Source organism: Cebidichthys violaceus, unplaced genomic scaffold (genome assembly GCF_023349555.1).
Source record: "Cebidichthys violaceus isolate CVI_PGR_0920_01 unplaced genomic scaffold, fCebVio1.0.p SCAF_9, whole genome shotgun sequence".
NCBI classification, from domain to species: domain Eukaryota; kingdom Metazoa; phylum Chordata; class Actinopteri; order Perciformes; family Stichaeidae; genus Cebidichthys; species Cebidichthys violaceus.
In genome coordinates, this window is record NW_027176975.1 from 16,248,217 (window position 1) to 16,262,792 (window position 14,576).

Sequence of the window (14,576 nt, forward strand, 5' to 3'; positions counted from 1 at the left end):
ATAAGGATTCATACAAGTGCTAGAAACAAGTGAGAAATCACGACGAAGTCAGTATGAATTTGTGGATCACAGATAATCTTACACAATTACTTACAAATAGACATTGCATTAATATATGCCTCGTATCTAAACTGCTTACATGGTTTGACCTTCACTGATTGATAACGGCAGAGCAATTCGCTTTGCAGCTGTAGGCGGGGCATCCAACAACACCAACCACCACTGGCTTCCTCAGAAACAGCCAAACATCGAACTGCAGTCTCCAAATACAAATCAACAGTTAGCTTCTTCCAAAAGTCGGTGCAGCCCGTGATATGTTGCAGTGCATCTAATTTCTCCTCCTGAAAAATGTAAATAGTGGCTTCATACTTTGACCGACACAGACTTTCAATCTGAAAGTCTGTGTCTTTTCTCGTTTTCTTGCATACAATGCATCTACTATTCGAGCAAATCACCGTGATATTATTGCATACAAAATGAATGTGAATCTATTAATTATTCCCCCAGCAAGTAGCTTTACAAATATGACAGTGGCGTACTTGTAAAAAATATAACAAACTCAGGAGTTTTGCAATAACATGCTCACTGGGGGCGTGCCATGAGGAAGTTCTGAACTCAGCTACTCCATTGTGATGTTGCATTCGAGTGCCTCTTCAAAGCAAGTCTTACGTATGAGTTGTATTGGAAACCTGCAGTACCTGAACGCAACTTCAGTCCGGTCCTGCCCTCTTTTCAGCAATCTCAGCCTGTGATTGATCCAGTGTTTCATCACTCACTCCTGTGAATGGACAACTCCTTAACACGAGTCATGTTTCCTCTCAGCCAATCGCAGCCCCGTGTTATTATGACACCGTGGGATTCCGCGAAATTGTTTCTTGGAGTTGCAGCCGACAGTATAATAGGACAACTTGACGCATGTGTCTGAGCGCTCAGAAGGACGGAATAAACGCAGGCACTGTAGCTCAATCGATTAACGGTGTGTTTTATTGATCTGGCTTTTGGAAAAAGAGGATCTAGATGGAGAAGGAGAGAGGAAGAAATTCAAACTGATATATTTGATGTAGGGGTGTTTATTTATCCGCCCTGCAACCTCAACAAGAAAACGCAGCCTTTGCGGAATAGTCACATTGAAGACGACACGTGTGGATGCTTAACCACATTTACCCTTGGATGACTGCGGTCTGATTACTTAATGGCACCCACATTGTCCGATTGTTTTTGAATATAGCTACTGTATTCAGCCTACATTGTTCTTTTTCTCCACCCGGACCTGCTGTATAGTGATGTCAGAGGTTGATGTCTCTGCAGACTGTGACCTCAGCCGACCACCGGGGCGGGCAGAGGACATGTTGAAAGAGAACCAGGAGAACAGGACTTTAATGATGGTGGCAATGATTTTATTGGACTTGAACAAATGCAACCCAAACGCTGTCAGCCCTGGAGACAGCATATGTCTCGGGGGCAGCGACGCGGGTGCGCTGGAGAAGGTGGAGCGGGGAAGCTGCCGGTCTACCGCTGCCGATGCATCCAAACAGTCCCGGAGCAAGAAGGCGGTGGCGAGACAGGAGTTCCCTGAGAAGAGACACTGCTGTCCTTTTACTGGCTGTGGGAAGATGTACGGCAAGTCGTCCCACCTCAAAGCCCACCTAAGGGTGCATACCGGTAAGTGGACGCTATACTGGAGGCTGACAATTATGGGCTCGATTCTGTTGACGACAGCGAAACCGCTCTGCGTCACTTCTGCCGTGATTTCTTTTTTTCAGACGCAACTTTGACATCACTGTTAAATCCGTGATGCAATTTCTAGTACGCCAAGTTTGCAGGAAAACAAGTTATAGAACAGTGTGGACAATTTAGAAAAGTACTGCAAGATCAAATATAATATCATTGAACAACGAATGGTATGTAGTATTATAGACTGAGCCCGCAGGCCATGCTGTGTCTGTGTAGTGTGACATGAGGAGTGTGAGAGACCACATGCTCATGCAAATAAATAACCCACTATAGGGAAGGTGGTCCAATGAATTTGCCACCGCTGGAAATGTGACTGACCGACCCATAACGGTCTGAAGGGGGGTGGTAGGAGGCTTGTGTGTCACACACGAATGCGATCTGGGAACACCACGTGCTGCCGCCCATATTTGTGATGCATGACAGATTGTTCAAGTGTGTTAAATCATTCTGGTACACAATGATTATGTTTTCAAAATAATGCCTCAAATGTGTCTTATATGAATCGCGTTAATTACATATGTTTTTGGGCATCACATTTGATGTAATAGTAGCGCGTAATGTTTGTCTTTAGCTTGGTTTTTGATTCACATGCAGGTCACTGCGACACTGTTGCCTCCTCATGTTCTTGTCCGGAGATAACCCTCCCTGCACCAGCATTTCCTCATACGTCATCCTCCTCCACTCCCCTCATGTCGGGTTGTAAACAAGGGTAGACATGTGGTTCAACGGAGCACATGTTGGAGGCGGAGGAGGGGGCAACAATCTTTATTTTTTTATTTCTTTATTTGCGAGGCTCTTATCATGACGCAACATTTCTAAATTAATATTTGTGTTGAGTATATTGTTGCTAGAAAATATTCTTTATTCAGGTCTTTCTGTCCTAAATGTTAGGACAAAAAGCTTTTGTAAAGCTTGTAATTCTTCCTCTCCTCTCCTCTTTCCAACATTTTGTTTTATCACCTTGATACTTTTGAAATGAGATGATTCCGAAAATGTTTCATACAGATTTCCAGGGGAAAAAACATTATGTCAGTTTTGGGTCTTAGAGAACCTGCTTTAAACATTTGTAAATACAATGGATTTTTTACACACAGCAATGGGGTTAATGGGTCCCCAAACAATGAGAGAGAAAAGGCAAAATCAGCAAACCACAGGGCTTAAAGTTGGAAATATATGCATTTAAAAGCGGTAATCCACAATAAGTGTGTGTGTGTGTGTGTGTGTGTGTGTGTGTGTGTGTGTGTGTGTGTGTGTGTGTGTGTGTGTGTGTGTGTGTGTGTGTGTGTGTGTGTGTTTCCCCAGGTGAGCGCCCCTTCGAGTGTACCTGGTCAGCATGTGGCAAGAAGTTCTCCAGATCAGACGAGCTGACGCGTCACTACCGCACACACACCGGTGAGAAGCGCTTCAATTGTCCGATGTGTGACAAGTGCTTCATCAGGAGCGACCATCTGACTAAACATGCCCGGCGACACGCAGGCTTCCATCCCAGCATGCTTCAGGGCTCCAGTGTGGCCAAAAGATGCCGCTACTCTGTGTCCCTGTCCTCATCTGACTCTGGAGACCAAAGCCCTGTTGGGGTGTGAGACACACCCACTCACACCAACTATACATACAGGATATACATAAACATAGACACACCATGATACATGTGGTGTCTGCACCTTTATCAACTCAACCAGCCAGACCACTATTTAATCAGGTTTTCTATGCATGTAACAATGTGCAACAGCAAACAGAAACACACTTGAACCTGAATGTAATCAAACTAGAACTAGAGCTCTCTTCCCTAACGTGATTGGAATTTATTAAGGGTTTACTTCATCTGACACACAGGTTCTAGTTGCTTACCAATTTGTGATTATTTAACTTTGTGTTGTGCGCTTTTTTTCCACTAGAATAATCTGAAATCCAGGAGGCATTTCTGTACATATATAGTTTTCATTAACACTTCATGAGTTCGCTTTCCATCACAGACTTCATTTGCAGGTGAAGAAACAACAATAAAACAAATCATTACTTAGATATTCCTAGTGGGTTAAGATGTTTTGGGAATAGTCTTTTAGGAAATAGTATTTCACGTACACATACTATGAACAGTTACTCACCACTCCAGGACAAAGCAAATGTACAGTATAGCAGTGTTATCATGTAAATAGATTAACTTTCAAATGGATGATATGCTGTAGTTATTGGAGAGTTATAAGACAAAGTTATATTATAGAGACTTACAAGTATTTAATTTTGTATATTTGGCTATGGACTTAGTAAATGAGGTATACAGTGAGCTTGTAGGTATAATTTGTACAGTTGTTTCCTGTGTTGAAACGGTGTCACATCATGGTATAGTTGCAAATAATTGACCATAAGCCATTAGCAAATTGCAGTTTAATACATTTACCCCTGCCATCAATGCTTTATCAGGCTTAAACTATGTCAATAGTGCAGGGGTAAACAAAACAGGGTAAATCCTTTAAAAGATAACCTTTTACTTGAATTGGAAAGACTTTTCGATGACAAGACCATGACGACTCATGTTTAGTTAAAGTTTGTAAACTGTTGACAAGGACCTCTGTGCCTTTTGAAGGGTTTTGCAGCAGAGAGGAATTTCTACATTTTCAACCTTTGGAAATACTACCTGAATGAACATCGACAGATTCTTTTGAATATCAACGACAATTGATTGATATCAATGTCTTTTATGCCAACAGTGCCAGTTGCTGTACATTGAAACTTACTTCTGTTTACTCTGTATCTGGACTGCATTTTATCAGGGAATAATGTGATGCATGGTAACTTCAGTCAATGCTACACCCCCTAGTGGTAATATGGAAGCACAACATTTCTCACAAATAGTAAAAAAAAACATATTTTATTTTATGTCCTCGCATTTTGAGGCAGGCTATGTTGATTAGTTTGATGGTGAATCAATTAATTCCATGTAGCATGTTTGTATGTATTTGTTTAATACAATGTATTTTTTTATTTGACTGTTAATCTTTTAGAATATTAATAATGGTATGAGAGGTCTTATTCATCCACTATAGGAGCTATAAATATTGGTGATGTCATTCATTTTCTTTTTATACTTGCCACATGATGCATTAAAACATCCACATAGAGTAAGCTCGTAGAACACAAACGACATACATTTATAAAGTGAAAAGCTGTATTTCTTTTCTGGCAGTATGACAACTGTGATTAGATGTTGGTGCCTTTCAGGTTGAGCCCTCACTCCTGATGCTACTGCACTGTAATCAGGGACTGTCAACGCAGACCCCACGTTAATGATGTGTAATGATTACTGCTCAAAAGTTTTAACATTAAAATAGTTTTTCTTTCAAAACATTTCCTCATTATTTCCATCTCTCATCCCACACTGTACTTCACACTGTTTGTTAATAAATAGGTGCTCTTCTTTAATGCTGATGAAATATTGCAAAAAAGGTATATCAACCTATTAAGTTAGAACCAGGAGTGCTCCATTAGCTTTGTGTTTATTTATTGTTTTCATACACCGCACTTAATAACATTGTTAAATACTGTAATGGAAGTGTTTACATTACAAGAAATTCATTTAAAAAAAGGAAAACCAAAGAAAAACAAGTGTCACCCGTGTCTACGTAAAAAAAAAAGAAGAATAACTTCATAGACAGCAAACGCTCTTCAAGTAAACTAAATGATCAAGATGTCAATAAATACACACATATTTTAAATTTCTCTGTACTTAAGGCATAATCTAATTGCAAATCATCAGCTGGTTTAAGGGAGGGATTGGTCGTAAATGAAAGATATTAGTGCTCCAAGTCAATGATCCTCGATGTTACAATAACACAACTATTTCCAACCCATTAGTCAAAAGAGAATACAAGATGGTATCTCACTCTTTATGTTGGCATTGTACGTCTGTATGCATGCATATGCATATATGCGTGTGTATTTGTGTGAAAGATGAGAAAGGGTAAATCTTTCTACTGTCTGAAACGTGTGCTTGCTTGATGATTTGTGGCGTCACAACAGAAATGAGAAGGAAGGAGTGTCCAGTGATCAAGAAAAGATTTAGGGGGATCACAGCAGAGTGAGCTGAAAAATCAATCTAGAGGCCCCCACCATCCCTTTGGCCTTGATAATATATCAATCGTGTGGGCATCATGTGTTAGAGGCTTGTTGCAACAATATATAATCTTCCCTTTTTGACACAGTTCATATCAGATAAGACACTGTCATTGCTATGCAGGAAAGAGTAAACAGATATGGGCCCAAATAAAAAAACTAAAATGTGCAAATTCAAAACAATACAAATCCATCCAAACCGTGCCACTTGTAGTGCAACAGTAGCATGTGATTGCACAATAGAAAAGGGGCAAAAATCTAATGTGCAACGAGCCAATTCGTTACTATTTTCCTTTCTTATATTCAGTCCAGTGCTCTCATGCAATTTGTTCCTCAGCCATTCATGTTCATACATTCATCACTAAACTCTGTATTGGAGAAAATGCAAAAGTATTGAGGGTGGTGTGGAGGAGTGCAACAACCTGGCCAGTGCAACTTAACAACCCTGTACAGTACAATGAATACGGTACTAGATATTCTCTATTTAGGGATACCAAGACCGCAGTCCACACTTCTAAAATATCTCCACGTCAACACACAATCATACGTATCCCTCAAGCCTAAAAAAGTACGCATTTAAATAAAAATGAACAAATAAAAAAAACTAGAAAAATGCAACCCAGAATGCAGTAAGGTAAGCAGAACAGTTGAGTCCGCAGTTATGATGGTTCTTATTCTTCAGGGAAATGGAGTTCACTTTATAGCATCAATTGACCTTCTGTTTCCTCTAATATCAGTGTGTTACATCATGTTCACCAGAAGAAGAGCTCTCAAACACAAGTGCACGTCCTACCATAGGAGGAAACCGCCACATTCTAAATACATATTTAATATTTTGAAATGTGTTCCTTGTACTAGATTAGAAACCAAATACTCTATATGTTAATTTGATTATTTGTCATTGCCATTATCATCATAGCACTTAACTGTCATTACAATACTCTACCAATGCTTCACTGTCACCACTGTGGCGGCAAAGTAAACTCACAGCAGATGAAGATTGGGGGTTATATTGTGTGGAAAGGGGAAGAAGGTCAGAGGGGTGAGGTTACTGTATTTGACAGGTGGTGGAGGAGGTTGCCTGGCAGCACATGCAGGTGGGGTTGACTGATTTGGGCGGGATCAGATCCAGGTCCTCGTCGTCCGGGATCTCGTCTAGACGGTAACCATCTTTCAGCAGCTGTATGTTCAGATCCTGATTGATTTGCTGAAGAAGGGAAGATAGACAGAGGAGGTTGATGGGTTTGAGCAATGTTTCCCAACCACAAAGTGACAGAGCACACTTTGCTAGCAAGCCACGCCCTGTTACTCACACAACAACTGATTTTAAACTAAAGCAGGATATCAGTATGTGAATCAGTCCATCATTAGCTACTCTATCTGCATGTGGTGTGTAGATTTCTTCTGCCAGATTCTAATCCGACTGGACCAGACATTTTGTTGCATGAAGCTTTGGGCTCAGTGTGGGTTCAGACTTGATTATTTTCAAATACATTTTCTAAATAAAATGTCTCTATTCTGATTGTCTGCTTCCATGTCTGTCAAGTAAATGTTAAATTGTTGCTAAATGTGAAATGGACTTGTGCTTCTATAGCGTTTATCTTTCTTAGCGTTTTCACTACAGGTCATTAACCCATTCACACCCATTCCTACACTGATGGCAGGGGCTAGCAGGCAAGGTGCCACCTGCCCATCAGAGCTATCTAACCATTCATACCCAAACGCACAGCATTCGGGAGCAATTTTGACATGGACTAGCGGAGCGTTGCAAGAAGATACACAATGCCCAGTGGGAAGAGCAAAGGAGGAGACAGAGTGTAGCTAAGGTTAGCTAGCAGTCAATTAGGGATGAAAAATATCAAAAATAAAACTTTGGGTTTCGGCTCAAATTCAGGTCTCAGAAGTTACATCCAGCAGATGGTTAGCTTAGCACAAAGACTGGAAATGGTCTGGTTCTGTTCAAATGTAACAAAACCTGGCTACAAACACCTCAAACTCACTAATCGTCAGTTGTATCTTGTGTATAAACGATATTTCAACATTTTAGAGGGGTTTGCACCAACAAAACACATCTTCGTCTGGCTTTATCAGATTTTGACAATACACAATTTAAAAATCTCAAGTTTTTTTGAGCTTGTGAAGTAGGCCTGGGTAAAATGTACAGTGGTAACCATGGCAAACTGATTTAGGGCACTTTCACAGATGGCTGTAAGGATCATCACTTGGAGCTTTGTCATGAATGTGATGACTACTACTGTCCTGCTGGGATTTTTTATTTAGAAAAATAATGCTATTGTTTGCATGCAAAACTGAAGCAATGTCTTTAATCAAAATGTACATTTACTTTTTTATGTATTAACGGTCTAGTCTACTAGATAACCTGTATAGTGTAGGCCTACCAGTGTTGTATTCAAGACCACCTAAACCAAGACAAAGTCATGACCAAGACCAGTGTATCGAGACCAAGACAACATTACAACTTTGAGGGTTAGAGACCAAGTCAAGACGAAGACCAGACCAGAGCGAGTCACACACTGCATGACATGTGATAAAATGTAGAACATGCAAACCATAGGCACTCCTAACATTGATTTGAAAGATCCACATTCCCATAAAAACACCTAGAGAGAAGATTTCTCCTCATTCACCTCTTTTATTCCCATGTATTATACTGTATATGTATATGTGTACCATGAGAAATGTTTTGATAAAGTAATCAAAAGGCAATGTAGGCAATGGGTGATTTTTATGTGTGAGATTTTCCTTTGTTGTCTATGAGCAACTACAGTAATGATGCTAACACATAAATCAATTTTCTTTGTGTGAGACCGACACAAACTAAGTAAAAATGCGGTCAATGCGGAGACAAAAATAAGACCTTCAAAAAGTAAGACCAATTTCCAGCACTACTACACTGAGGCCTACTATACTGCATAAACAGCAACCATAATGATTTACTTTGTTAGCTACAGTACAATCATACTGTAGCCACGGTGTATTGCTTGCTCAGAACTTACTGTTGTTAGCCAATACTAAGATAGAGGAAACAATGGCTAAATTGGGTTTGTACATTTACTAAATATTAGCTTATTATTTCAGACAACATGGTGGACTTAACAATCTGAACACTTCTGGGCTTTTTCATATAGCATACAATATACCCACAAGCCTGAAAGTGTCAGAGACAGAATGTACAGAGTGGGAACGAGGATTCCTGGACAATAAATATGATGTGTCTGTGTTTTGCACTTTAATTGGCACTAGCATTGAAAACAGGATTTTCAGGAGCAGACACCCATAGAGGACATTTCATTTGTTTCCCGCTTTGTGTCTCATTCACATTTATGTGCAGGTCCGTCTACAATATAATGATGCGCTTGTAGCAAGCGACATGCCTACAGAATTAACATGGAAGAGCAGGATGGATATAAATGGGTTTTGCTTTGAGACTGGCTTATTAAGGCCTGGCTCTTGGCCTCTTGACCAACATGGGAAATAGAAGGAAGAAAGCGGGGGAGGGAGTGAATTGGAGAGTGACTGTGAGGTATAGAACCAGATATTTGCTGTATCACATGTCTCACCTCAGCAGAGGAGTATCCCGACGATGAGTATCTAGACATGTCAAAATCGTCATCACTGAAACAAACAAACAACACAAATTAGCTTAAAATGTCTGTGTTTACGGTGTTAATGTGACAATAACTGTATTAATGTGTGTGTTTGTGCATGTGTTTACCTGTCTGTGTCTAGGGCCACCAAGGGCTTCTCATCTGGGCTCTGGTCTAAAGAGGAATAGCCTTTATTGGGCACTACCAACCTGCAGGGAGGGAACAGAGAAAGAGCGAGAGTGAGAGAGGGGGAGAGGGAGAGGGAGAGGGAGAGGGAGAGGGAGAGGGAGAGGGAGAGGATACATGATCAGAGGAGCAGAAATAGGGTGTAACAGAATATGACAGGAAAGAGTGGAAGAGGTAAACATGAATTCACGAACAGGAAGAACCGAGTAAGATGGTGAAAGAAAATGAAGGTGGGCCCGGAGACGACATCACAATTGAACTACAGTTACAGCTGTTACCACAGTAACAACAGAAGCATGAAAGAGGTCTAATTTGTAACTCTGACATCTTACACACCTTAAATCAATAAAACTATGCTCTTGTCATCCCCACTGACAGACAGAGATAATGGACATGAGAATAAAATCTATCTGGTCTAGCCCAGGAGAACATGTTTCTCAAAGTACATCATTACATTCTCTACAGTATTTGTACACTTACATCTAGTACAGAGTGGGCCAACAACTTCATTAATACCTTATTTTAGTAAATTAACTTGTATGTGGTCAGCTGTTGGTAGAAAAACAAAACAGTGTGATACTACACTAGAATAAGGACTTAACTTGAGTTTATCGCTAAAACAAAATAAATGTTAATGACTGTATTAGCTAAGAAAGACACCAGCTACCATCTTATTTTCTCCATAAAATTACAGTGCTCACTTCTTACCGTGTTCTGGCCATGACGTTGTTGTTCTTCTTGGGCTGCTGGTTTACTGGACTACCTACAGTGTTGCCGTTCTTCAATGATCCCTTCCGAGCCAGCTCTCTCTGTTTCTCTGCACAACAAAAAAAAAAAAACACGCACCGGCATTAATCTCAATCTTGGCATTAAATAACTCTGGAAGTCTGATCAGGTTGTGAAATTTACTTTAAAAAAAGGTGCCCAGATTAGACAAGAAGAAATCTGTATAATTTAAACACACACTCATCAGGAAGTCTGATTATCAGGAACATTAATTGGCTTGAATTCTTCTTGACTGTGAAATCTCTTCTTCCTGAACATGATGACAAACTATAGGCTTTGTGGCACAGTACAAGACGTGACATCATGGCAAATCGGTTTCTGTTCACTGGAGGGATTTTCTTCAGTGATCAGCTGACCAGGAAGTAACGATCACTGCTGTTATGGCAGAGGGGGTTGTTTAATTTATGTAGTACAATACAAAATTCACAAAGCATGAAACAATACATTCAGAAACAACTGACTCCCCTTTTCTCCCTTTTGTGATCCATGTCACAGACCAGATGACAAATAACTAAACTAATGCTATTAGTCTACTCTGAGACGGCGATGAACTAAAGTATAATACATCAGTGACACTAGAAAATGTTCTATCCAATTCATACTGTGCCATCAGTTAATAGCATTACACTTTTAATCCAGAATAGTTTTGAAAGTCCATCAAATGTAAAACAGATGATTTTTCATCTCAAGGTCTCAAAGGCAAAGTGACTTTGTATTTCATAGACTGGATATTTTACGACGGTGTTTACATGTCATAAAAAGACTCAAAACACTCAAATGAGTTTAAGCAGAATAACATAAAAACACGACTGTAGCCATCACATGTAGATGCCAGGGTTCTCAAAAAGGATCCTTTTTCGAACATTTGTGTCACTGAATAGTTTACTCCTTAATATTCTTGTTTCTTCAAGGCTTTATCTAAGAAAGTATTACAATAGAAGTAAAAATAAGAGGCACTGCTGCGCACCACTGGACTCTGTCCAAGGTGCTGAAAAGAGCCGTTAAGGACTGTGGCACTAGAGAGACTCAAATTCTTGAAACATAAAACAGGCCAGAGTAGTTAATATTTTTTTGCCATCGGTATCTATTTATATGCCAAACAATAAAATGGATGAGAGCTGAAACATTTATATTATTAATGGTTTAGAAAACAGTGCTAATCTAGTCAATGTTAAAGTTACTTTTCTGGCAAACCTGAAAACCAAACCTTTGCTAGGTCCAGTTAGAAAATGTGAAGATTTATTTTGTCTCTTTCTTGTCTAGAGATGATGATGATGATGATGATGATGATGATGATGATGATGATGCCACATCTGCACATAACAGTAGGTTATAGGATATATCCAGATATATCCAGGATATATATATATATACAGTTGATTACAGGATATGGTTATTCCCACAGGCAGACACTAAACCGACAAATACTGTAGCTCTTACTCACCAATTTTCATCTGCAGGGGTGAGGGCTTGTAGTTGATAGTGACAGGTTCCCCCTCTCTGGTGTCAGAGTCCGCCTCTGAGGCTGTGGAAGAGGCCGGGTCCTGGAGACAAACGAGACAATGTCATGGACAGAAATATGAGCAGAAATGTGCATTACTGATGCATTGATGAATAATTTATGTATTTTTGTAATGCATAATACACCCTACTATGCACAGACAATGTGAATATAACAGTTCATGAATAGATAAAACATAAGCAAGAGTCTCTCTATCTAAGATATATAGCGTTATATAGACAGCTTGTTTCAAATCTATTAGGTCCTACATACACACACTTCTCAAGAAATAGATACTGTTAACTGTTGTAGGCAAAATAGATTTTGTCATAGCTACCTCCAACTGATAAGGTGGAGATTGAAACGACGATTCAAAATATATATTACACTATCTCATTTGAACTTATTTAAAGTGAATGCAAAATACTGAACTTAAAAAGTGATCATTGATTTGTTCAGGTTGCTCTAGGTCCGTTTGGATGACTCCTATAAGTCCCTAAATCCAAGTTTTGGAAACGTTCCTAAACAGTCACACCTTATATCCACATGGCAAAGGTAAGGATAAAAAATACTATCAATGAGGGGCCTCAGGGGACTTCAGGTCAGACTACTTCGGGTTGTAGTCTGGCTCTCTAGCGGCCCCGGCCGTGGGCAGAAGAGGCCGCCCTGCAGGCTGCAGTAACCCAGGGCCCCGCTACGGCCAGGGAGCGCACCGCCAAATCATTTACACTGATTTTGAATCAAAATACAGCGCTTCAACGTTCCACGCACGCACATATTTGCGATTAAAGACCGCTCAGTAAACCTCGTCAAGGCGTCACAAGCAGCGTTTAGCCGAAACAACTTGCTGCATGGATGCTGATGATGTAGCAGCAGCGTTGGGATGTCTTGTTTTCGCCAGACATGACGGATGCAGCCGACTACGCAGCAGACCGGGCGCTGCTTGCATTACACAGTGAAACAAAAACGTCTGTCTATGAGCAAATCAATCATCCTCTGACACGTTACACTGGCATTTTTACATTTTATTTTTAAAAACTTGATGAAAATTGTCAAACGGTACAACAGCCAGTATTACACATGGCAGGTGATGGATCTGTCGGGATCCCAAAGCACAACATTATGAATAGAAGGCCTCATACCCTAAACATCCGAGAATAACAGTGACAGTGAATTAGAATACAAGACCAAAGCATTGATTGATTGTCTCCAACAACAGTCTACAAATATAACTTACCAGCGGCTGCATCTCAGCCTGCATCTCCGCCTCCTGCACGGCACTCGGCACTTGAAATCTATCTATTTCTTCCATCATTTTCCTCCCTTCTTCTAAACACTATTTATTGGTAACTGGTCGTTTCGACGAGTTGTCGCCGAGATTGTGAGTTCAGTGATCTCAGATTTGTAACAATCTCTTTAGTTCCTCGGTGGCGAGCTTCATCCCAGCAGGCTATGTCGACGGTGGTGTGACCAGTTGGGTGACGGTGACTGTACCACCCACTTCCGGGTAGAGTATCACAAGATAGGGTCCGTTGATCCAGAAGCGGCCTTTGAAAGAGGACCAACGCGTTCTTCGGGAAAATGACACAGTGGTGGAAAGTACATTTAGAGATACTTTTACTTTACTTAGAGTACTTCAATATATTTGAGAGGCAAAAATTGTATTTAATATATTAAATGAATGACATTAGTTGAAGTTAGGCTAGTACTTTGCAGATTCTGATTAATGATAACAAATGTAATTAAATAAATGATAATGTATTAAGATATTTTATCGAACCTCTGGGGAAAATTCATAAGCTACTAAGTAAATAATCAAAATGATCCCCAATTTTACTACTATTTTACTTATTAGTACATCAACAATTATAATCAAATAACAAAATCAATTGTTATTCTGAATTGGACCATTCTACATAATGACTACTTTTACTTCTATAAAAAAGGTCCAATGTGTTAGATCTGGCCACATACTCCAAAGATATGGGAGTCATACAATCTAAATTTACAGTCAGACGTTTTAAGAGGGAAAAAAGCCAACTACTAACTCACAGCAGAGCAAGAATATGCAGATTTCAACCACACTGCTGAAACTCTGAGAACTAGTCAAAATAGCATTGCTATCTTATAAAGCCTATAGTTTACGTTAGCCATCTGTGTGTTTGTGCCACTAACCGGGGACTGTATGTTTTGTGTACACTTTGATAGTTTAATGGACTAAAATATTTTTTTCTTTTCTGCCACTTGTCAATAGACAAACTATCTAAGCACATACAGACAATGGTTGTGTAACACACCTGAGAGGTAAGTGAACACTACATAATCTAGATTCGTAGGGAGGGGGAATGAACATTTATCCACAATGAGTAAACAGAACACCTAAAACCTCAAGTTTAAAGCAAAATCATTGTATAGACACATTCAGTGGATTTTTTTCAACTGTCAGCCTTTAATTAATGCTATTCTCTCTTGAAATGTCTTTTGAACTGGGTACATCTATTAAGTTACTGCAAGAAACTTTAATTTTGTGTTGATTTTGTCGGTTCCTGTGAATGAAAGCAGTTGTGTTTCTGAGCACCAAATTCCATTTACAAAACCTTTCATTTTAGTGCAGCAGTTGTCTAACAGTCTGCTCCAATAAGTCCTGATTG

At 39.8% G+C, this 14,576-nt stretch overlaps 2 protein-coding genes across 2 annotated transcripts; one reads left to right on the top strand and one right to left on the bottom strand.

Annotated features, from left to right (window-relative positions):
* Positions 1 to 593: 593 nt before the first annotated feature.
* Positions 594 to 5,077, top strand: klf9 (Kruppel like factor 9). The gene is made up of 2 exons (XM_068703183.1): positions 594 to 1,662; positions 3,037 to 5,077. Exons 1-2 carry the CDS (start codon positions 1,284 to 1,286, stop codon positions 3,315 to 3,317), a joined length of 660 nt encoding a protein of 219 aa, XP_068559284.1. The 5' UTR covers positions 594 to 1,283; the 3' UTR covers positions 3,318 to 5,077.
* Positions 5,078 to 5,216: 139 nt separating this feature from the next.
* fam219ab (family with sequence similarity 219 member Ab) lies at positions 5,217 to 13,406 on the bottom strand. The gene is made up of 6 exons (XM_068703184.1): positions 13,163 to 13,406; positions 11,869 to 11,968; positions 10,347 to 10,455; positions 9,581 to 9,661; positions 9,426 to 9,480; positions 5,217 to 7,051 (listed from the first exon to the last, which is right to left on the bottom strand). The coding sequence occupies exons 1-6, from the start codon at positions 13,238 to 13,240 to the stop codon at positions 6,893 to 6,895; spliced, it is 582 nt and encodes a 193-aa protein (XP_068559285.1). The 5' UTR covers positions 13,241 to 13,406; the 3' UTR covers positions 5,217 to 6,892.
* Positions 13,407 to 14,576: the final 1,170 nt, after the last annotated feature.

Coding starts and splice junctions, on each gene's coding strand:
- klf9 (XM_068703183.1), top strand. CDS start 1,284: ATGTCAGAGGTTGATGTCTCTGCAGACTGTGACCTCAGCCGACCACCG. Junction 1,663..3,036: donor CCACCTAAGGGTGCATACCG/GTAAGTGGACGC, acceptor GTGTTTCCCCAG/GTGAGCGCCCCTTCGAGTGT.
- fam219ab (XM_068703184.1), bottom strand. CDS start 13,240: ATGATGGAAGAAATAGATAGATTTCAAGTGCCGAGTGCCGTGCAGGAG. Junction 11,969..13,162: donor AGGCTGAGATGCAGCCGCTG/GTAAGTTATATT, acceptor GTTTGTCTCCAG/GACCCGGCCTCTTCCACAGC. Junction 9,662..10,346: donor AACGTCATGGCCAGAACACG/GTAAGAAGTGAG, acceptor CCCTCCCTGCAG/GTTGGTAGTGCCCAATAAAG.